The sequence below is a fragment of the Hermetia illucens genome, chromosome 5, assembly GCF_905115235.1.
Source record: "Hermetia illucens chromosome 5, iHerIll2.2.curated.20191125, whole genome shotgun sequence".
NCBI classification, from domain to species: Eukaryota; Metazoa; Arthropoda; class Insecta; order Diptera; family Stratiomyidae; genus Hermetia; species Hermetia illucens.
In genome coordinates this window covers 38,039,192-38,064,063 of record NC_051853.1, presented here as the reverse complement: position 1 = coordinate 38,064,063, position 24,872 = coordinate 38,039,192, and the positions used below count along the sequence as shown (strand labels likewise).

General features: G+C 44.6%; 3 protein-coding genes across 5 annotated transcripts in view; 2 read left to right on the top strand and 1 right to left on the bottom strand.

Annotated features, from left to right (window-relative positions):
• Positions 1-2,468, bottom strand: part of LOC119657813 — a 47,366-nt gene extending 44,898 nt beyond the window's left edge. For all 3 annotated transcript variants that reach the window (XM_038064924.1, XM_038064923.1, XM_038064925.1), the window contains exon 1: positions 2,155-2,468. Coding sequence is in view for 2 of the 3 variants with exons in the window: in XM_038064923.1 (XP_037920851.1) it covers positions 2,155-2,212 (58 nt within the window). In the remaining variant the exon portion in view is untranslated. The remainder of the gene's footprint in view (positions 1-2,154) is intronic.
• A 165-nt stretch (positions 2,469-2,633) lies between these two features.
• Positions 2,634-4,325, top strand: LOC119658242 (RNA-binding protein NOB1). Its single transcript, XM_038065520.1, has 4 exons — positions 2,634-2,759; positions 2,837-3,649; positions 3,762-3,908; positions 3,971-4,325. Exons 1-4 carry the CDS (start codon positions 2,691-2,693, stop codon positions 4,289-4,291), a joined length of 1,350 nt encoding a protein of 449 aa, XP_037921448.1. The 5' UTR covers positions 2,634-2,690; the 3' UTR covers positions 4,292-4,325.
• Positions 4,326-10,136: 5,811 nt separating this feature from the next.
• On the top strand, positions 10,137-23,903 carry LOC119657600 (phosphatidylinositol-3-phosphatase SAC1). Its single transcript, XM_038064588.1, has 9 exons — positions 10,137-10,390; positions 10,534-10,625; positions 16,004-16,341; positions 16,409-16,517; positions 16,630-16,817; positions 16,886-17,041; positions 22,293-22,847; positions 22,909-23,010; positions 23,070-23,903. Exons 1-9 carry the CDS (start codon positions 10,353-10,355, stop codon positions 23,265-23,267), a joined length of 1,776 nt encoding a protein of 591 aa, XP_037920516.1. The 5' UTR covers positions 10,137-10,352; the 3' UTR covers positions 23,268-23,903.
• The last annotated feature ends 969 nt before the right edge of the window (positions 23,904-24,872 follow it).

Genomic DNA, 24,872 nt, shown 5'->3' with positions numbered 1-24,872 from the left:
TCAACAAACGTCTAAAATCTAAAATTTACCACAACGTCGTCCGTCCTGACGCCCTCTATGGTTCTGAGTGTTGGCCAACTATAAAAGACAATGAACGACGTCTTGCGGTAATGGAGACGAAGGTGTTGCGTTGGACTAGTAGTATGACATCCCAAATGAGGATATCCGCGATTGTTATGGGGTTGCACCGATCGTGGAAAAATTGCGAGGGAGGCGTCTTCAATGACATGGTCACGCAATTCGTTTTAACGAGAATTCACTTACCAAGATTGGTCTGAACATCGTAGTCGATGGTAAACGACCAAAAGACAGGCCTAAACAACGGTGACTTGATACGCTGGATGGGGATTTAAAAGCCTGGAGTTTGTTCCCAGATCAGGCATTCGAGAGAGCCAAATGGCGAAACCGATCATAACGAGCCGACCCCGCTTGTGAACGGGACAAAGGCTGAAGAAAAAGAAGAACATACTCCAAAGAGGCAGCGATAGCACAACTTCTGCTTCATTTGTCAGGATGTGAATTGCACCCACTTTAGCATAAAGCAATCTACACTTTAGTATATCATAGATCCACCTAATTAAAGAAGCATCGAAACTATGCTCTTTGGCAGCATCACAAAGTTGTTTGAAAGGTGCGCAACCAAAGGGCCGCTTCAATTTCCTATATCTTTGAAATTAAGCAGAGAATAGCAGGCTCACAGGAATTTATGCGCTGGTAAGCATAATGATTTTTATTCAGTGGGTGCAACTTTTGCGTCTTCCCGCGAATGTGACGCTCAACCGGTCTCTTGAGACATTTCAGCGGAAACGATGTTAAAGCGATCTATCTGAAGCTATGGTTGGTATGTGGTGGCCTACCTTAAACTTCTTCCAAAAGGTAAACACATAGCCCAGAGCAAAACATGCTAGGAAGATATTTCTTAGAAGTCACTCGAACTGCTCTACACCCTCCTTTATCATCGCTGGATAGGTGTCATCAATGCCATTTGCTTTGAAGTGCTTAAAAGGTAATATAGTAGCTCTCACTTTCTTATTGGGAACCATCGCTCTGGCAGTGTTCCAATTCCCCTTGCAACACTTTTGTGTGGAAAAGTTTCCAGAAAATAGATGGAAATTTAGTGCATTAGTGCAATGTTTGCTCTTTAGAATTATGGATGACAAAAGTGAATAAATGTTTCCGTTTTCCAGCAAAGTTGTCAGGCATCAGAACGCGGTAGAGATTAAGTGGCGAACATCTTCCACAATTCAGCCTCAACCTCGAATATTTGGGAGTGCTTACAAAATTTTAATCTCTCATTGTAAGAGCTTTACGCAAGCCAACAATTGGACATTAAACCGTTAAAACTGCTGAGCGATTTGAGTTGAGTCTGATTCAGAAATGATATTGGCCAGGAATTTTTTGTTTTTGCATAGCCCAATTGGTATTAATATCCCTTCTTAAGTCAATTCCCCCGCAGATGTCTACACTCAAACATAAAAATATGTGAAATTTACAATTTATAACAATTTCCGTTAATTATTATTCAAGAAAAATATCCAAACACCTGAAATGTTTATACAGCTCAATGGTTACGGGGGAAAGGTCATCCTCTTTTCTCTTCGACGTTAGTTATTCCTCAGAACCCAATCACTCCTTGTTCGCCCACCCCAGCGAGTTAAACTACTTCGCGAATGATTACATATCTTCAGAGAAATCCTGTTAAGTTTTTCTAAACCAGCAAATTTCACTCCCCGATTGAATCATAGTGCGCCTAGCTTTTGCCGGGCACTGCTGTGTCATCTGCCTGAGGACGAAGATGACGTACACCTACATCCTCCCCAAATACCGACAAGACTTTGGAAGGTACTTCACGGTTTTATGACTCCTAAAATACACAGAGCTCCCAGAAGTGCCGACTGGTCGCCTAGCTCCAATCCGTGCTCACTATGCCAGGACTAAACTATAGCAAGCGAAACTATGTCCAACAAACATGCGAAAGGAGGCCCAGTGTATTGTGTGCAAAAAAATCAATGACGTTATCAAACAAACTATCTCGCGGTGGTTTGGGCTGCCCACAGTCATCACAGCCCGGAAATCCTTACATTTATTAACTGAAAAAACACCACTTGCATGTGGCTAACTGGGAAATCCATGAAAACAAACAATTCCATTTACCTTGAGCGAAAAACAATAAGTTGAACGAATAGAGGGAAACGATCGCACTTGAAGACATCCTTCCATATTACACAATAGTTTGAACGGACAGGAGAGTTCTAGCGGAGAACATAGTTCGAACGCGGAAGTTCGCGCCTCGAAAGATGAGAAAAGACGAAATTCGGATGTGTGCACGTCACAATCAATCATTTAGGCCCGGATACATTCATGTTAACGCGATATTCTACGAATCTGTGAAATTCACTCGCACGAAAACCCACTAACGTCCAACTCCGATTGCAGATGGACATCAACTTCCCAAATACTGGCAAATGTCAAATGGTTTTCGGGACAGTAAGAAAATATGAAATTTTGCTACTGCACAGTGACATCTATGGCTGAAATTTTCTTGAATTTCGTCTGTGTTCTACTCAATCCATCCCATCCATCTCTACTTTGAACCGGCAAGAAGAAGACTGTAAATAAAAACAGCAGATTTATGACACTTGACAACTCCTTTCATTTGAGGTTCACGGTGCACGTGGAGAACGGCAGAAATGGTAAACACAAAGTTTAAATATTTGGTGGCGGATACCACAGCGTTCATCAACAACGTTCAACTCAATGTAAGTACATTATGCAGTTGCCCACCACTCAGGTATTCGGCCTAAAACCATTCTTACGGTTTTTCTTTCCTAACCAGGAATACGCCGAAAGTGTTCTCACCGTGCCAGATGTAGTGAACGAGGTAAAGAGCAAGCGACAGATTAAACGCCTTGTGGTTCTTCCATTCGACCTAAAAGTCCAGGAACCCGACGCGGATGCTCTCGCTTACGTGACGAATTTCGCCAAGCAGACCGGTGACTACGCCAGTTTGTCTGCCATCGATTTGAAAGTGATTGCTCTGACCTATCAACTGGAGAAACTCCATGTTGGCACGGAGCATCTCCGAGCTGCGCCAGTTGTCTCTCGCACAGTTGCGTCTAAGACAAAACCTGAAGAATTTCACGTAAAAACGCCTCTAGCAGGATTTTACAACCCAACAAAAGACGGAGAAAGTGACGCCAACGAGGACGATGAAACTAAAGACGATATCAATTCGGTAATTGAAAATGCAACAGAACCAGTTGAACAAACCGAAGCTGAAGAGGCGTCCACTGAGGCGGATGATCATGAAGATGAACTCACCGAGGAACAGTTGAAGGCATGTTTCGAAAAGCTTTCCTGCCAACCAGAAGAGGACAAGGACGCTGGCGTGCTTGTTCCTGAGAAATCAGAGAAGGCAGACCAAGAGTCTAAGGAAGAACAGGAGGAATCCACAGAAGAAGAAGAAAATGAAGAGGATGACGATGACGATGCGTGGATCACCCCGTCCAACATACAGAGAGTGAAGAAGGAAATGGCTGGCGAAGTGGAGGATGAAAAACCGGCCGTTGTCGCATGCATGACCACTGATTTCGCCATCCAAAACGTACTTAAACAAATCAACCTGAACGTCGCCGCCTTGAATGGAAGAGTATGTTAAGCTTTCTAGCTTTCAAATAACTTTGTGATAAACGAAAATCTCCTTTCAAAAATATACACATCTCAAACTTTTTCATATCTTCATTTTGCTCCCTCCAACGCAGGTAATCAAACACTTGAAAACTTACATCCTGCGCTGTTACGCGTGTTTCAAAACAACGAGCATAATAACAAAAGTGTTTTGTCCCAATTGTGGAAACAAAACACTAAAACGTGTTGCAGTGAGTCTGGATGAAAACGGCCAGCAAGTGGTGAGTATTCCCGCGGACGATATTTTTTGCAAATCCTTTCTGAACCCATCCTTTACCATCAGGTTCACATTAACACTCGCCGGCCTCTTACAGCAAAATTCAAAAACCAGAGCTTACCGCGACCGCACGGCGGTAAACATTCGAGAAATCCTATTTTAGTCGAGGACCAACCGATTCCAAAGCAAATGCCTTCGCGAGTTGCGAAAACAAAAACTAATGCATTGGATGAAGACTATATCGCTGGATATTCGCCGTTTGTTACCCGCGATGTCGATTCCAAGTCAGCATTGCTGCGATCGAAGGGGAATATCAAGCAATGGGCAAGGAACAATGCATACGAGGAGGATCGCCGCAAGAGAAGATATAATCGACTTGTCAAATGAGTCCTTATTTATTGAAAGTTGCTAACGAAGTTGTGATCTGTTCTGAAGGAGGTTAATAAGAAATATATATTTTGCTTTTATAATTCGACTTTTTTTTCTGGACCCGTTTAATGTCCGTCGCTCCACGAAATTCGTATTGGATACTGAGGTATAACTAATTGAGTCTAAGTGCAATCTTGCGGTGTTTCTAGCGACTAAGTTATTTAAAGAAATTAGGATTGGTGTTTACTTTTCGCTAGTACACGTTCGCGACACCTATAAGAGGGAAATGGATGCCGCAATAACCGCAGTCAACAGAGATTCTGGAGATGAATGAAGCATCAACAAATGATTTTCACAACCACCTGAAGAATGTTATCATTGATACGGCCACAAAGATTCTTGGCCCCAGGCGCAAAAAAAGTCGGAACGGCTGGTTTGACGATGAATGTAAACTAGCAACGGAACGGAAGAATACTGCACGCCGAGTAATGTTGCATTCTCAAAGGACGCGGGCAAGCAGAGACTTATCACGAACTCCGGCGAGTGGAGAAGCGACGGAAAAAGGAAGCCTGGGAGAACCAACAAGTCTGTGAACTCGAAAAGTACAGTACCAACAAGTCAGCGTTGAGTACTTTGATGAACTACTGAATAACCAGAACATCGGCGAGTTGGAGGTCCCGCCAACTGAAGACGACAGACAAATACTGCCACCACCAAGTATAGGAGAAACAGTCCGGCTTAAAAATCATAAGTCGTCAGGAGCCGATGGAATTACAGCCGAATTGGTTAAATATGGAGACGACCAATTACATCAAGTGGTTCATCAACAACTTGTGCTCAAGGTGTGGGACAGCGAATCAATGCCTAACGATTGGCAACGAAGTCTCATACATAAAAAGGGAGATATCACACAGTGCAGCAATTAGAGAGGTATCACGTTGCTGAGTACCATCTATAAGATAAACTTCGCTATCTTGCTAGGCCGGATAGCCACATACGCCCAGAACATCATTGACCCATACCAAAGAGGCTTCAGTCCAGGCAAATCAGCAACAGATCAGATTTTCTCTCTGCGGCAAGCGATGGAAAAACTGTTGGAATATGGACACCAGTTGCGCCACCTATTCATCAACGTTAAAACCGCCTATGATATCATAGTCAGGGTAAAACTGTACACGGCCATGAGAGAATTCGGTATCCCGACGAAATTGATAAGACTGACTATGCTGACCCTGACCAATATGCGAGGCCAGATAAAAGCAGCAGGATCACTCTCAAGACCATTCGACATCAACAACGGTCTTTGCCAAGGGGATGCCCTATCATACTTCCCTCGAGAAAGTGATCCGTGATGCTGAGGTAAATACGAGGGGTACAATCCTCTTTAAGTCCACCCAACTACTGTTGACGATATCGACATCATGGGGAGAACGACCCGAGACGTATAAACTGCCTTCATCCAGATCGAGCAGGCGGCGCGAGATCTTGGGCTGCACATCAATGAAGGCAAGACAAAATATATGGTAGCAACGTCAGCACCAAAAACCAACCAACCAACAACATCAAACGGGAAGAATAAAGATAGCAGTTTACAACTTTGAGACCGTTGATAATTTCTCCTATCTAAGGTCGAAAATCACAATTGATAACAGCTACGATGATGAAATCCACGCACGATGGTTGGCAGTCAACAGAGTCTATTTCAGCTTACAAAAACTGTTCCGCTCGAAACGTCTCACCATAGGGTTAAAGTTCTTACTGCACAAGACAATGATCTTGCCAGTCCATATGTATTCCTCGGAGACTTGGGTTCTAAGCAAGAAAAATTGCGAATTCTTAGCCGCGTTCGAAAGAAAAATCCTCCGAAGAATTTTTGGCCCCCTACATGAGGATGGACGATTCCGTAGCTTACATAATGACGAAATCTATAAGCGATACCATGATCGTCAAGTTGTGGTTTATCCAGCCGGATTTTATATCCGGCTCAATAGGTTACGGTGGGCGGGTCACTTAATCCACATGGATGAGGATGATCCAGCCCGGAAAGTCTATAAGGGCTATATCTATGGTAGAAAAAGAAGACGAGGCAGACCTTGCCTGAGATGGTGCGATGGCGCAGGTCAGGACGCCAGACAGCTTTTAGGGATATCAAATTGGTGGACCTCGGCGCAAAACCGGGATGTCTGGAGTTCCTTATTAAGGCAGTCCTAGACCGGATACCGGTTGTTGCGCCGTTGATGATGATGATGAAACATCAATGGCTTGATACGCTAGTTTTGAGAACTTCCAACCAAGCCTCTGAACGATAAAAGAGGTAAATTCTATCTAGGCGAGCCATCCTTGTGCCGAACGAGAAAAGGACTAAAGGAGAAGATTGAATAAGGGTCGGTGATGCCTCTTCCGGGATGTTCCGATATGAATTTGACACTGGCATTAGAATATTTAACTATACGGGTATTAGGTGTTCTGAGGTGGCGGGGAGGAAGACGGAGCAGCACCCCTGTCGTCCGGTCTAAAGCCAAGTGGCCGGGAGAACCTCCAAGTGATGGCACCGGGATATGTTGCACTCACTATGTTTTGCTGGCCAAGATGCAGTAGGCGAATGCTCCAAAGGCCTAATTAGAACGATCAGACCCGAGCCTACACCGGGACTCATCTAAAGTGACATTACGTCACGAAACCTTACCAGGGATATACTGGTACCATGGGAATCGGGATAGTTCCTGAATTCACATGCCTCAGGAGAATTTTGGTCTCATATGCGTTTAGCACGTTTAATGACGGTTGTGCAAGCATATCAGCGGCCACTCCGAGGAGTCCAATTAGCGCTGTGCAGCGCCGTTTTGATGCCACAAACTCCTAAGACCGTGACTGAGAGCGGGGAAACAGAGTCCAGCCGGCACCTGGCTCAGCCCCGCCTGGCCAATCCATCAGCCCACCCATTCCGCTCTGTGTTCCTATGACCGGGAACTCAGAGGAGGGTGACCTTGAGCGTGACGCCCAGACTGTCTGGTGCGTTTTTGTACTTCCCCACCAGCCTAGAGGATGTCGTCGCTGAGTGCAAGGCTTTGATGACCGCTTGGCTATCGGTCGTATGGGGTCATATGTTACGCTTGGGGCTCGGATCATCCACCAGCCATTGACAGACTTCTAGTATCGTCAGTATTTCTGCTTGGAATACACTTGGGAAACCTGGTACGACTCGGATACACTGTGTATTCGAGAAAAAACCTAGCACCGACTCCACAGACCATCTTGGATTCATCGATGTGTATTGAAGAAAAAGTCCCGCATCGACTCCACAGACCATCTTTAATACATCGATGAAAAATACTGTGTCATAATCTTGCTACACGCCGCCGGTCTTCCACTCTGCCCTGGGTCGAAAGTTCCCAGCAAAGTTTCTCGTGAAGTTCAGCTTGCGTGTGGCATAGTCCGTGGGAAATGCCCAGATTCCCCAAGGTACTTCGTCTAGGATGGTGCTATCGCCGTAGGACTTTGCTGCCCAGCATCCGGACTCACCCAGTCTGATGGCACTGCACTCTGCAACGTATTTAATGGTGAGGTCTGGGGGGAGGAGATGCAGGAGTACATTGAGAACATCTGCAGGCAGGACTGTAGAGCCCCAGTAGCACCTGCACACTCGGTTATTTGAATCCTATTAAGCTTAATCCTATTGTATTTTTTGCTCAAAGCTTGTCACCATACAATAGAGCCTTACGTTAGGATCGGATGCACTACAGCGGTGTACATCCAGAGCCAACCTCGGCCTGTTAATTTAGCCGTGGTAGGTAGAATTCAGATATCCTTGTCTTCGTGGTGAATAGCATCAGTTCCGTTTTGGTTGGGTTTATGCCGAGTCCGCATCTTGCGGACCCCTTTCACGACGCTCCTTCCATGATGTCGCTCATAATGGGGGGAAACATCCTTAACACTAATAGCACCAAGTCACCCCGTCCATTATTATTAACCAGAGCACCGAGAGATGGCACCACCCTGGGGCGTGCCTCTGTTTACAGCTTTGGTCAAGTGGTTACCTCCCAGATCCGACTGGATTATCCTGGTATTTAGCATGGATATAATCCAATGCGTAGATAACTCTCCTATCCAATACTGGTCAAGGCTTCCTTGTTGGGGTTGGTACTAATGTTGTTGAAAGCTCCTTCTATATCCAAGAAGGCAGCTAGGGTATACTGCACCGAACGCTCAACCGTGCTAATTACCGCGTGGAGGATGGTTTATGTGGACTTTCTTTTGAGGTAGGCGTGCTGGGACTTAGAGAAAGGCGTTCTCTCTGTAATTGGCGTAAGTGGATATCCAGGACACGCTCTAGGGTCTTCAGTACAAAAGAGGTAAGGTTGATTGGCCGAAAGTGCTTCACGGACTCATGACCGCGCCTGTCCGCTTTCGATATGAAAACCACTCGTGCGCGTCTCCAGGACTATGGTACGTATCCTAAAGTGATGCAGCTCCGGTAAATCTCAATAAGCCACGGCACACCCCTTTCCTGCTACTTTTGTAGCATGACTGGCATTATGCCTTCAGGGTGGCCGTAAACCCTCCAAGCAAGGTTCTGAGTGACAGTGCTCTTGGCGGGAAAGGGCGTTTGAGCCAGCAGCTCCAAGGTTTCACTAGAAGATTCCGTCTAGGAGCCTTTCGACTTTTGAATGAAGGATTTGATCTAACTGAGGCTCGCGAATTCACTGGTGCTTTCCTCTTGGCGGTCCTGATGGCCGACTTGTATTTCTTCAGGCAGTTCTTGTATGGCTGCCAATATTTGTGCCTGTAGCAAATGTTGAAAATTTCTCTGGGCAGTTTTCTGAGATTGGAGAGATCTTCTCTCCAGTGCTCCGACCTTTGACTCCAGTTCGTCTGTCGTTCCAATCTTACCAATTTGCGCACCGGAGAGTTTGTTCTTAATTACTTGATCAAACTTTCTCCAGTTGATCCTCCAGTGGTCTCTGAAGGGTTTGGAGACCTCTGCGGCGAAATGTAGACTGAAAAGTATCTAGATGATTTGAGAAGGATCTCTGGTTAGATTGGTGATATCAAGGACCTCCTCCCAACCGTTACAGTTCTCCGAGCTGGGGAAATGGAAGGTTAGTGTACTGCCCCTGTTACCCACCGATAGGTTTGAAGTAATAAGAAAATCAAAGAATGACCCACCTGTTTCGTTTATTTCCGAGCTACCCCAAAGCATATGCCTTGTATTAGCGTCGCAGCCTATTAACAGGTTGGCCTTCTTTGTTTCTATGGTGTTCGTCGCATGTTGTAGATTTTCTGGTGGAGCTGATCGGTCGTGAAGCATGTAAGCTGAGGAAATATACACGTTCTGCCGTCTTCCTCTAGGAGGAAGACAAGCAGATTACCCGAGGCGCACTTCAAGTGCTGCTGATTTCAGTCCCCGTCGAACCGTCGATCCTCCTCTCCTCTAACAGCTCGTTGGCGGTGTCGATTGGATCTAGGCCGGTGTCCGGTTTTGCAGAACAGAACAATTTTACCTCTGCGTTCCTGACTCCGAACTGCACTTTATAGAAGAGTAGAAAAGTTTGGCTGTTTGTTTGGGGTTCCTCCTCCTTGATAACAACCCAGTCGTCTATGGGAAATCCGGCATTTGATAGACCCAAGTGGCGAAACCGATCACGATGAGCCGACCCCACTTGTGAACGGAGCAAAGGCTAAAGAAAAAAGAAGAATGAAAGTTAATTAAGCCTGATATTTTTGTCCTCAGCAATGTACGCATTTCCAGTTTTCTCTTTCAAAAGTAATTGAAACCCTGACCCACAAGTATTGAACATACTCAGAGAATTCAAACTACTCAACACCAGGGGACGCTAGAAGTCATTGTTTTGTCATCGCAAACGGTAGTGAATTGTCTGATGACAGTGACAGCTGTTCTGATTCCTCGCATCTTCGCTTATTGGAAGAGTTGGGGATTCGTCTTTAACTTTTGAGGTAATTGTGTGTCATGTGGTAAGTTCAGGCGACGCAGACCTCTGCCCTAGATGACCGTGTCCAGAAAATTGATAGTGTAAACTTCCGTCGTTGATCCATTGCAACAGTTTGAGCCCCAATAAACATGGCAGAGATGTCGGATGTGTACGATGACATGAATCTGTAAGTATGAAATTAGTCGGCATTTGCGAGAAGGTTATCGCTAGCTAGTGTCGGAGAGCAATCTGCACGAGAACTGGTTCGCACTCAAACTACAAATCAATTTGATTCACTGATGCCAATTGAGTTAATGATTTACTTTGTAGGTTCGCAACGCCTGAACAGTTCATAATCGAGCCTTGCGGGAAAAATGAGCTGTTAATCATTGACAGAATTAGCGGAGGAGTCAAAGTTCAAGGTAGTGTGAAATTGAAAGTTCGTGGTATGAATTTAGCGAAAGTTTCAGCGAGTACAGTTAGGAATAAGTGGTGAACTCTCGCTTGTAGTGCGATGGCTTTATGAAGCTATTCGAGGTATATCCTTTGTCACGCTTCGCTTGTAAGGATTCGTCCGATCTAATTGACCGATTAAGGTCGATATTGATCAATAACGTAAACATTGAGCTCATAGCAAGATGAGACATTAAATACTTCGAAATATAAGAACCTGCTCCGGGAATAGTGATCCCAATCCTTCTTTACCTCCCTAGAGGAAGTCGAATTTGCAATTTTCCGGTCCAACAATAAAAAATCTTCGGGCCCCGATGGCATCTCTACTTTGTCTTGCGGAAGTGTGCGCCTATCATCAGTGAACGTCTCGCCATCTTCATCAACTGCCTGAACAACGGTCACTTCCCGGTATCATGGAAACCAGGCCTCCGGGTGATCTCTAACATATGAGACCTACCTTCCTTCTTTCCAATATTGGAAAAATCTTCGAACGTATCCTACGGAGTCACCTCAATAGACACTACTCCTCTATCATTTCACTTAATCAATTCGGCTTCGAAAACCTCAGGTCTACCGAGCAGGCAAACTTGTATCTACAAGACAATATCCTCAATCCCCTGGAAAATAGGCACTGCACCGTTAGAACGAGTTCGTTAGAACTCGAAAAGGCATTTGATTCAGTTTGGAAAGAGGGCTTGCTCTACAGTCTCTACGGGCTCTCAGTCCAATTGCCCTCTCCAACTGAACTTGCCACATGCGCTTCAATGGATTTCGCTCCATCGACTTCCCGGTAAACTCAGGAGTCGCTCCGGGATCCAAACTCTCCTTGGCCCCAAACTATTTAGCATCTTCTTCCACGACATTCCCCTCCCTTCCGTAAACTTATCCACCACGGCAACGGCATCTCAGGCAGCCCCTCACCCGCCCTTTTCCACCAACAACAATGGTACTCTCGTATCAGGATGGGTCCTCTTCGCTGATACCATTCTATATGCGAGCGATCTCAGGCCCTCACTAGCCTCTCTTCCTCTCAAACTCCTAATCAATAGGGTCATCGCTTATTCAATCGGTAGGCCTTCACCGTTGATTCCTTTAAGTCTGACGATATTTGTTTCAGAAAGGGCCACTTTCGCCAGAAAGCAAAAACCTGCATTTATGCATTGCCAACCACATGCTCAAGCCGAAACCAAACATTAAATACCTGGGAATCTCCTTCAACAACAAACTTGAATCCAACCCTCGCGTCAGATCTGTTATTGCCAATGCTTCTAAGGCCTCAGTTGTATTAAAAAACCTCCTCTCATCCCGGGCTCTGTTCCCTGCCACCAAAATCCTTTTATACAAAACTCTTTTTCGTCCAATCCTGATATATGGTTTCCCAGCATGGGCTACCATGTCACCGCGTATGGCCAATGTTTCGGCAGTCAATCCCCGCGCAGGTGCAGATCAGTTTTCGTTATTTTTCTTTACCTAGTCTAGATTGAGACAATCAACATTAATTAGCCTGTACAATATGTGATATCTGTAATCATTAACTTCTCCCCTAAATTAAGGGCCCTTCTTCTACCAATTAGGCTCCACAATACATGCTCCGCAATCCCACAATCCTTTTCATCTGTCTCGGCTTTGGTCACTGTCCTTCCACAGGTCCAAATTGAGTAAAAGGTAGCCCTTTCTCAGTTTGCTATCATCATCAAAATCCCCCTTGGTCAAAAGGTAGTATAGGTCCCAGGACGAAACGTGGATTGGTACCCACGATGGAGCATAAAACCTGGAAAACGCCTGTTGAACCAACGCGAATAGCTCTACTATCAAACCCTATCTCCACCTCCACGTGGTGACTGCTGGGAGCTCTTAACGAAAATCTGCAAACGGAGAAGGATGAAGGCGAGCCTCCCGCGAGTAAAAACGGTACAAATTGTACCAACTGGACCTCAAGGTTGGGGGTTGAGTAGGGCTGACAACCCTACACGGAAAACAACTTGTTACGAAGCCACAACAGGAGCCTCGGACTGGACGGATTATACAATGAAGAACCCGGCAACGACAACGGAATAACGATTTGCGCATTTTCTCATGGAAAGTGCGCTCCCTGTACAGAGATGAAGCTGCTGAACAGCTAGCCGATACCCTGTCCCAATATAGGGCTGATGTAACAGCGTTACAGGAGGTGCGTTGGACAGGGACCGGTTTCCTGGAGAAGAGCCGCTACGCCATATAGGCCATCCAGTAAACCATGTACTCGGAGTAGGTTTCTTAGTTAGCCAAAAAATGAAGCCTGCTGTTATCGGCTTTGAAAACATAAGCGAACGGCTATGCACTCTGCGCTTGCGAGGCAAATTTAGAAATATAAGCCTCATAGTCGGAGAAGGATACCTTCTACGAGGCAATAGAACGAACCCTCGAAGCCTGCCCCAGATATGATATCAAAATCATACTTGCGGATTTTAACAGCCAAGTAGGGAGCCCGTATTCAGGCGATTCTTTGGCTCCCATAGTTTACACCCAAATACAAATAATAACGGACTGCGGATCATCCAGTTAGCAGTATCGCACGAAATGGTTGTTGTAAGTACCTAGTTTGCGCGGAAAGCGGTCCACAAACATACGTGAACCTCTCCAGACGGGACCACTTTCAACCACATTGACCACTTGTTGATCCAACGCCTTCACCTCTCAGCATTGATGAATGTCAGAACATATAGGGGGCCAATATAGACTCGGATCACTATCTCGTTGACATAGTGCTCCGAGCTCGAATAACAACACCACCCAGAATCCCCTCTGACAATCAGGTGATACTTAACACTGAAGCGATCCACAACACAGCCTTCCGCTACACCTATAAGAGGGAAATGGATGCCGCAATAACCGCAGTTAACAGAGATCCTGGAGATGAAGCATCAACCTATGATCTTCACAATCACCTGAAGAACATTATCATAAATACGGCCACAAACATACTTGGCCCCAGCCGCAAACAGAGTCGGAACAGCTGCTTTGACGATGAATGTAAGCTAGCAACGGAACGAAAGAATGCTGCATACCGTGTAATGTTGCATTCTCAAAGGGCGCGGACACGCGCGTAGACTTATCACGAACTCCGGCGAGTGGAGAAGCGACTGCACAGCCGGAAAAAGGAAGTCTGGGAGAACCAACAAGTCTGTAAACTCGAAAAGTACAGGGAGCAATCGCACCAGGCGCGCCTTACACACCTCGATGTTCATCCTGCCGAGACAAAGAGGGAAACCTGACTTTCGACAAAATGGGTATATTGGAGAGATGGGTTGAGTACATTGATGAACTACTGAACAACCAGAACATCGGAGAGTTGGAGGTCCCGCCAACTGAAGACGACGGACAAATACTGCCACCACCAAGTATAGAAGAAACAATCTGGACAATTCATCGGCTTAAAAATCATAAGTGGCCAGGAGCCGATAGAATTACAGCCGAATTGGTTAAATATGGAGGCGACCAATTACACCAAGTGGTTCATCAACTTGTGCTCAAGGTGTGGGACAGCGAATCAATGCCTGACGACAGGCAAAGAGGCATTATCTGTCTCATACATAAAAAAGGAGATATCACAGAGTGCAGCAATTATAAAGGTATCACGTTGCTGAGTACCATCTATAAGATATTCTCCTCTATGTTGCTAGGCCAAATAGCCCCATACGCCCAGAATATCATGGGCCCATACCAGAGAGGCTTCACTCCAGGCAAATCAGCAACAGATCAGATTTTCTCTCTGCGGAAAGCGATGGAAAAACTGTTGGAATATGGACACCAGTTGCACCATCTATTAATCGACTATAAGGCCGCCTATGATAGCATAGCCAGGATAAAACTGTACACGGCCATGAGAGAAATCGGTATCCCGATGAAATTGATAAGACTGACTAGGCTGACCCTAACCAATATGCTAGACCAGATAAAAGCAGCAGGATCACTCTCAAGACCATTCGACATAAACAACAGTCTACGACAAGAGATGTCCTATCATGCGTCCTCTTGAACCTGACCCTCGAGAAGGTGATCCGTCATGCTCAAGTAAATGCAAGGGGTACAATCTTCTTTAAGTCCACCCAGCTACTGGCCTATGCTGCAAATATCGACATAATGGGAAGAACAACCCGAGATGCACAACCGACCTTCATCCAAATCGAGCAGGCGGCGCGAGATCTTGGGCTGCACATCAATGAAGACAAGACAAAATATATGGTGGCAACGTCACCACCAAAAACCAACCAACCAACAACATCAAACCGCCCTGGTCAAACGGGAAGAATAAAGATAGAAGATTACAACTTTGAGACCGTTGATAATTTCTCCTATCTAGGGTCGAAAATCACAACCGATAACAGCTATGATGATGAAATCCGCGCACGGTTGTTGTCAGCCAACAGAGCCTATTTCAGCTTACAAAAACTGTTCCGCTCGAAACGTCTCACCATAGGGTCAAAGCTCATACTGTACAAGACTATGATTTTACCAGTCCTTATGTATTCCTCGGAGACTTGGGTTGTTTGCAAAAAAAACTGCGAACTCTTGGCCGTGTTCGAGAGAAGAATCCTCCGAAGAATTTTTGGCACCCTACATGAGGATTGACGATCCCGTAGCCTATATAACGACGAAATCTATGAGCTATACGACCGTTGTGGATAAAATCCGGCTCAGCAGGTTGCGGTGGGCGGGTCAGTTAATTCGTATGGATGAGGAAAGTCTATAAGGGCAATATCTATGGTAGAAAAAGAAGATGAGGCAGACCCTGCCTGAGATGGAGCGATGGTTTTTGGGAATATCGAATTGGTGCACCTCGGCGCAAAACCGAGATGTCTGGAGTTCCCTATTAAGGCAGGCCTAGACGGGATGCCGGTTGTTGCGCTGTTGATGATGATTGAGAAAGAACTGCGCTTTACTCAAAATCCGTCGATCAATCCTGGCCACCGGTGCCTAAAAACTCCCATTTTCCTGTACGGAGTACTATTTTGTGTTTCGTGTTATGGTTGTTTAGTTGTAAGGTATAAATTATTCTTAGGTTTAAGCACATGTTATGTCAAATGCACCACCTTTCCACTTTATTCTATGTTACCTAGGCTAGGCCGGATATTTCCGTAGGTTAGCATTACATACTTAATTATTCACGCTTGAGCTTTTAAGTTATTATTCTTTTTGTACCGCACATGCATTTCAATAGTGAGGCGAATATTAAATTTCTGAGTAAATAATACGCTTCGTTTCGAGAAGCGCTTCTTTTTTATGCCGATCTGATTCTTCAAAAAACCACATATCCTTTCATGTTAAATTTCTTTAGTTGGTTTCTGAATGTATTTTTCTATTCCAGCCAGAACAAATCAAATCCAAGGCCTGCATCCGATATGCCGGATATGTGGCGTCTTGGGAGTAGTCAAGCTCACCGCCGGCTTACACCTGGTCGTGGCCACACATCGGATCTTCGTTGGCATCCTGAATGGCCAGATAATATGGCAACTGGCTTGCTACGACATCATCCCCTACATTCCTTCTGTTACGCATTTGACGATGAACCAGAAAAAGCAAAACGAAACGTACTTGCAGATGGTGAGGAAGAACCTAGACATGCCAATCTTCTACTTTTCGTACACCTACGACCTTACGCACTCGCTGCAGCGACTGAATTCCATGCCGCCAGATTTCTTGAAGGTATGAGATTTGAAAATGAATTAGGACGCTTGTATGGCTGGTTAAGAAACGAATAATTTCTATACAGAACGGAATGCTGGACAGAGCTGACGAACGATTCGTCTGGAATGGGCACATTCTAAAGAACTTCAAGTGTCCGGAAATGAGAAGATTCGCCTTGCCGTTGATGGTTGGATGTATCCTTTTGATAAATTTAGTTATAATTCATCCCTTAATTTGGGAACATTCCTTTGATCGTTTGTGTCCTTTATGTTTTATTCTCCTTACATTATCTGCTGAATCTCGCAGTCGTTTCAATCAATCAAGCGAACGTGAATGGCTATTCCTTCGTCTGGACGATAATATCACGGAGATCAGTCAACCGCGCTGGAACACGTTTGTTTTCACGGGGAATTGATGACAATGGAAACTGTGCGAATTACGTAGAAACTGAACAGATAGTGGAATACGATGGCGAGCGGATATCGTTCGTGCAAGTATGCGAATGAAGATAGTTTTGCTTATGGTCCTTCACATTGAAATTGGATTTCAACTTTAATTGCAGACAAGGGGCAGCATTCCTGGGTACTGGCGGCAAACACCAAATTTACGATATAAACCGCCACCCGAAATTGTTGAAGGAAAAGACCATCTAACAGCATGCGCCAAACATTTCGATGGACAGTTTATGATGTATGGCAGACAAGTAATAATCAATTTGGTAAGTTGACAATGCATTGGGTTCCACGTGAGTATAAGACTTGATCATAAGTGATGGATTTCTTGGGCCATTGTTCTCCCTCAGGTAAAGTAATTCGAGTAGGTAAGCTGCTATCTCATTAGTAGAGCTAAGTTTGCCTTCATTGCTTTGTTCAAAACTCAGTTATGTAACACCAACATCAAGTTGATCCTGTCAGTTGGGGTTTAAGAACACACTCAAAGTATTTCCTGCCTGTCATTAAAAGAGAAAGTAATTTGAGCAACCTGCAACTTTCGAAATTTTACTGCTAACGAAACGCCAATAACGCATTACATAGGGACTGACCTGATGGCTACAACCTTTGACTATCGAAAATGTATATATGCCCTTCAACAAAGATTGCCCCCCGAGTGATCGTTTACTACAACTCGAGCAAGAATTCTAGCGATATAAGCTGGACATTCTGGGTCTAAGCGAAGTGAGATGATGGGAGTCTGGAGAGTACTGCTCTCCGTCTTATAGCACTATGCCCTTGTACTCTGAAAATCCTAATGGTAGCAGCCACGAGTTCAGTGTCGGACAGTGCTGATGGTTACCGCAAGGCGCGCTCTTGACCTAGGGGTCGATTCTCCAACAGGATCTTGACTGGGGATACCAGATATAGTGGAGAAGGATGCTTTCAGTGAACAATTACATGCAATTCAAGGGAGATTTCCTAAAGGTGAAATTGTATCCGCGATTTGAATGCAAAAGTGGGCTCTGACAATATCTTGCTCGGCATGGTCTTGGTGATCCTAACAACAATGGTGAACGGTTTGTAGACTTCTGCAACTTTACCGTCTCGTCATCGGTGGCACATAATTCGAGCACAGGGGCTCCCACAAGGTCAATTAGGTTTCAACTGACCGGCGACAAATATCTAATCAGATCGACCATATTGCGATCAGCAGTAGATCTAGGAGTTGTCTTTTGAATGTGCATAACAAAAGAGGTGCTAACATCAGCTGAGTAAGGGACTATCATCCGATGGTCGCTTATCTTCGCATACATGTTGCTACTGGATTTGCTCGCAGAAGAATAGAGCGTCGACCCCCAAATTCAACACGGGCCATCTCCGCGATCCGGCCGTCGTCCAGCAGTGGGAAAACTTTCTTCCTGCCCAAAGGACACATTAAATCCGTGTTAAGACACAGATTTCGAATCCAACTCCCTTAATGATTGGAACTGGCAATCTGACCACGACCGGCCGGGTCGGTGACACTGTTGCCTAACTCTTCTAAAATACGAGAGAGGAAGGCTCGGCAGAAGGAAACTTCAGCTGCAAAGGAAAAGGGACTACAGGCTTGCCTGTCAGAACCTTCTCCTTTGCTTCTATCAAGAAAAGCGGAAGAAAGGGAAATTGGTAATGTGGACGCAACTGGCCTAACGCCGGTTTGTGAAAACATATCTATGCAGCCCGGACTCCGTGAACCTAGAAGGGCTTCTAGCCGATGAAAACGGAAGGCATTGCGAAGGAGGGCTGAGAGAGAGAAAGAAAGCGGAACTTTCGACGGAAGGTGAGGACAAGCTGGTAACCCCGGTGAGATCCGCACTGAACGCAGCAGACTTTTCAGTTTGCGGCGGTTTAAACTGCACTTATGGCTACAAACATAAGACTGAGTCAAATCAACCTGCAACATGCCAAAGCTTCTTCCTATCTGCGTTCTGATGTCAAAATTGTTAGAGGCAACCACGCTGAGACAATTCTGTTCCCAGGACCTTGTTGCGGTCAACTTACAATACCAGGTTAATGGTAAGAGGAGATACGTCATAGTTGCCTCTGCTTACTTACACTACGATTCTTTGTGCCCTCCGTCGGCGCAAGAACTAAGGGATCTGGTAGTGTATCCAGAATAAAGTGACCTTGAACTCTTAACTGGTTGCGATGCGAACGCTGAGCATATTTGTTGGGGCAGTAGCAAATGCAATCCTAGAGGAGAGTAGCTGTTTGATTTTATCACTTCAGGTGGTCTGATGACCGCGAACGTAGGGTGCGCCCCTACATTCGTGGGACCAAGAAGAAATGAAGTAATTGACCTAACAATCTGCACTTCAAGGTTGTTAGAGATGATTAGAAACTGGCGAATGCTAGATGAAGTCTCACTGTCAGATCACCGTTACTTAGAATTTAGTCTGACTATTTCAGGCGAACAGCCTGTAATACAAAGACGGAATCCTCGGAAAACGGGATGGATGAAGTTCAATGAAATTCTTAGCGACAAAGTTGAGCTCTCTAGGCGACTAAGGACTCTTTTGGCGATAGAATCTGAATCGCTTACTTTTAGAGTGCTTTGAAGAGGCTTGCCCTATTTCCCGAGGCCAACGTGGTAAAACGGTTCAATGGTGCAACCGAGGACTGCAGAGACTCGGAAAATCAACCAGACGATTTCTAAATCGTGCTTGCAAAAGCAATAAAGATGGAGACTGGCTAAACTTCCGGAGCTCACAGCGCGAATATAAGAGGCTCGTAAAACATTCGAAACGAGACTTTTAGAGCATACTCTGGGGAACTGGAAGGTGAAAGGGAGACTTCTAGGCTGTGCAGAGTCCTTAATAAGGATGAGTCGGCCAAGTTTGACTCTCTTGGAAAACTGGATGGTACTTGCACGAAGTCCAGAGTCGAGTCTATACAGACTCTCTTGGAAGTACACCACCCGGGAGAACTGATCTCAGAAGTGGGAAGAAGTGAATTGGCGGTTTCTGCAAACCCTTCAACACGAAGGTGTTGCAAGGGGAATTGGGACATTGCGAGGTGAGAGCTGCTATACTATCATTTGAACACTTCAAAGCATCTGTCATGGATGGCATCTACCCAGCGAAGCTAAAGGAGGGTATTGAGCACTTACAGCAACTTCTTAGAAATTTTTTTCAAGGATGTCTTGCTCTGGGCGACGTGCCTTCCTCTTGGCAAAAGGTTAAATTAGTCTTCATACTGAAACCTGGGAAAGATGATTATTCTAACTCAAACAACTTCAGACAGATCCCCTTGACTTCATTCTTGCTGAAAGGTTTGGAGAGACTGGTTGAGCATCAATTTCTTGGGAACGCACTTAAGTCACACCCATTTAATGAAAACCAATGAAAGTCCTGTGAGTCTGCTCTTCATTCTTTGGTTTCAAAGATAGAGGATGAAACTCTGAATGGTGAGCACGTGATGAGGGTGTTCGTGGACATTGAAGGGGCGTTTGACTGTGTGCCTTTTCAAAAACTTTGTAATGCTGCCAGAGCGCATGATGTTGATAATGCTTTAATTAAGTGGATCCATGCTATGCTAACGCAAAGATTGCTGTGTGCTGATTTGGATGTCGATCGCTATCTAACAGCAGAAGCAACGAAAGGCTGTCCCAAGGAGGGGGAAGGTGAGGAGGCTTTCGCCACTTCTGTGGAGTATGCTGATCGACTCACTACTATGCGATCAGCAAAATTTGCCAAAACACGCTTAAGTTTATGCTGATGACGTGGCTGTACTTGCTGTTGATCTGATAGACATTTGGTGCCTCAGACATGGTCTTTCAGTTAATCAAAATAAAACCACAATGGTATTATTCACAAAAAGGAGAAAACTGGATGGACTTTGCCTCCCTGAGATGAGGGGTACTACCCTTCAACTCTCCAAAGAAGTGAAATATCCGGGAGTCACTCTAAATAAAAAGCTTCTTTGGAACAAACATGTATAGAGGTAAAGATGTTCTCACAGCTTATGGGCTGTGCAGATGCCCTTTGCCTCGTCATGGGGACTCAGGCCTCGTGATGTGGTGGGTTAAGAAGAGGCAAAAAGGTTTTCACCGTAAACTAGCCGCACTGCAAAGAAGTTTGTATCTGGGTATCACTGGTGCCATGTGCACGACATCCGGCACAGCTCTAAATGCATTACTCAGTTTGCACCCCCTGGATATATTTATTCAAAGCACTGCAATGAGAGAAGCTCATAGACTAATTCGATTAGATCTATGGGGAAACAATGGATGTGGGGGCATAGAGCATTGGAAGAGTTACTAAGAGTACTGAATCCAGTTTTTGCAATGTCTTCCGATTCTCCTGTCCCCATACATCTGTTTGGTAGAAGATATGAAGTTAGCCTGAAGCGTAGAGAGAAGTGGGAAGTCCCAGAGGAATACGTGGCGGGATATACGGAAGTCTTCTACACCGATGGCTCAAAAACAGAACAGGCTTCTGGAGCCAGAGTCCACCTCTCGAATAAAAACGAGAAGTGGGCTTTTCCTTTGGGACAATATGCAACGAGTTTTTAAGCCGAAGTTTATGCGATCCTAAGGGCGGCAAACTAGGTGATTGACAAGCGGTTGAAAGGCAGGGGCATGGCAATCTACAGTGATAGCCAATCTTTATTGAGGGCGTTGAGTAGTCCTTTGATCACCTCGGAAATCGTTCAGGAATGCAGAAACCGTTTGAACTCTATCTCTAGATTCAATATTGTGGAACTACTCTGGGTACCTGGTCACTGTGGCTTAGAGGGAAATGAAATCTTGGATGCTGTGGAGACAGAAAGGTCAAGCTCCCCCATGCCGGGACTGGAACCAGCAATCAGAGTACCAGTACTATTGGCTAAAGCTGTCTTCAAAAACTGGTAACAAACTTCCCACAATGACAGGTGGCAGAGCCTAAATGCTGCTAGACACACCAAACTTTTTCTGCCAGCACCGAACATGCGTATCGCAAAGTTTATCCTGTCGAAAAGCAGGAAGAATTGCAGGTGTATTGTGGGCATTCTGACAGGCCATAGTTCACTAGCTGGTCATATGTTCAGAATAGGAATTATGCGAGGTGCTGCGTGTCCCTCTTGTAATGAGGAAGTGGAATCCACGGAGCATGAGGCATTAGATCTTTGGTGCCGATGTTATCCAGTTGCGACGAGTAGCATCACATCCACCAATGGAAATCCTGCGTTCCTTTAACGAATCCGGAATATTCTGTTAGATGGTGGTGGCGAATACATAATTAATGGGTGCGGTCTGCTCCTTCAAATAAAAGCGAAACTATCTCTATCATCATTACACTTAAGCGGAGTAAATCCACTGGGTTCGACGGTTTCTCGCGTAGCCAAAAACTTGTGATGACGTAGGAATGATATTCAGTATTAGCTCTTCTCAAATTCACTCTCATTTTCGTATTTACTTCTCGAAAGAAGGAATTGAATTGAGTCTTGTAAATATTACTTTTAAGTCCTGCTCTTTAAGAGATTTAAGCGATGTCTGTTTTCTTGTTCTTTCGCTAGATTGATCATCGTGGTCCCGAAGATGTTCTCGAAAAATTCTATTCGTCACTGATACAACAACTCAACAATCCTGCCGTACGATACGAAGCATTTGATTTCCATGCCGAATGTCGAAAGATGAGATTCGATCGTTTGAACATATTGGTTGATCGACTTGCCCATGAGCAAGACGAATTTTCTATTTTCCATTTACACAAAGACGGAACACTCCTCTCGTCGCAAGAGGGTGTATTCCGGACTAATTGCATTGATTGTCTGGATCGAACGAATGTCGTGCAAAGCATGTTGGCTAAACGTTCGCTTACAAATATTCTCACGAAATTGGGCATATTACATTCAGGTCAGAGTTTAAGTTCGACCCCGAGTTTTGAGATGCTTTTTAAATCAGTGTGGTCAGATAATGCTGATTTGATTGCCACTCAGTATACTGGGACGGGAGCACTGAAAACGGATGTCACGAGGATCGGTAAACGGACTAAAGCTGGTCTTTTGAAAGACGGTGTCAATGCCTTACAACGATACTACTTAAACAATTTCTGTGATGGTTTCAGACAGGTAATTTAATTAGGTTACTCCTTAAAGAGATGGTCTTAATTACTTGCTTCTTTTCACACAGGATTCAATAGACTTCTTTCTCGGCAACTATGTAATTCCAGAAGGTGAGGGTCTCGTAATACCGTCACCTTTGGATACATCTCGTGGTTGGAAATATGGAACAGTAAGCACCACAAAACCGCTTCAGTTATCTTCATTTGCTCAACTTCTTTCCCTTTACAGTTTCCATCTGTTCTTATGTTTGCCGTGGCAATGTTCTTTGCTTCAGCAATTTTGCCTCAAGAGTACAACACGGAAAATCTTCTTTTCTTGCTGTTTTGGGGTGCAATGGTTGGTGTTACAACTGCCGGTATTTTCAGATACGGTTCGGAATTCGTCGATTGGCCAAGGCTTCGGCCACCAACTCATATTGATGCCTAGCAAATATTTTGACATTTTTTTAATTAAAATTCACAAATTTGTTTCATTGTTGTCGTTTTTTGAATACCATAAAAATATAGCTAAAAAGTATCACTTGAATAGCCGAATTAAATTTGGTAAGAGGAGAAAACTAAAGTTTCAAATATCTTCACAAAAATGATTTTAATAGTTCTTTTTTTTCTATCGCGGAATACATTTTGTCGAAAACGAACAATTTTTCCACTAAGAGAGATAATGTAAAATATAGAACGTTTTAAGTATAGTTAATTGAAGGAGGTGTTTTTAATTATTTTTAGTTGATACATTCGAGTCCACTTTATAACTCACCCAACTTGCGACATTCGAGATAGAATCTCTTTGCTAAGCAAAAACAATGATTGAATGAGAAATGCTTTGTAATATTAAACCCTGTGCCAGTGAGACTATTCATAATTTGTGTTTTGGAGCACGTCCATTCAGGCAAAGACATTATGTTCGTTTTCCTGTTTCGTTTTTAGTATTGTAACACACCAGTTGATAATGCAGACAGAATATTCGCTATTGAAGAAGTTTTCTGCTTATTGAATATCAGATTTATTTATATTTGATTACACTTATTGTTTTTATTTACCCAATAAAGTTATTTTTGTAACAGAAGATTCAACCTTTTTACTTTTGACTTACCTTGCACATTTGCGTTCAATATATTCCACTTTATTTACCTTTTTGCTTGGATGACTTCTGCTTTTTACCTTGATTTTATTCGGTCCAACCACGGAATGAATTCGCGTAAAACGTTAATTTCACTTACCCTTGGGTGACTGTTGGCATACAAATAATCCGTGAACTGTTAGTAGGTCAAATCTAATTTCTTAGTATTCTAATGTAGATTTGGATCTTGGATGAGTTGATATCAGTGGCCGCTCCTAAGAGCCTAATTACCGCTGTTGTGCGCCGTTTTGACGCCACTAACTCCTAAGACAATGACTGCTGTAGGAAGACAAGTGGAGCCGAATCTGGCCAGGTACACATTACTACAGTTACTACACTCAGATCACTCTGCATTTAGAGATCTCTCTGAGGTCCCCAAAGAATTATTCACCTAGTGTTCACAGTCTGACTCTAGTTAGAGCTGGGCAATCGCAAGGGAATTGTCTTCTCTCCACGATTATGGCAATGATAATTGTGCGGTACGCTGGGTCTGCTGGCATGGTCTCCTATGGGGCAGTGCTTCATGTAAACCGCCGTAAACCTGCACGTATTTGCACGCGTTTGGCCCAGAAAGTCTTACAATTGACTTTTGTTATAGGAAGTCCTCTCTGACTTGGTACAGGTGCCATTTGGATTCAGCGGCTGTTAAGTATTATGAATAGGTTCCACCCTTGACAATCGCCAGTGGAACGACGACTACGTCAAGAGCAGAGCCTTGCGTATCCAGTCTGTTGGTCCCCTCATTTCCCTCTATGTTCCTATGACACAGAGGATATGGAGACTGAGCATGCTGCCCATTCAGCTCGTCTCTGTACTGTCCCAGCAGTCTTGAGGATGTTGCCACTGAGTACAAAGCGATAACGGTCACCGTTGTCGGTCAGAACGACTACATATGTTACACTTAGGATTCGGTTC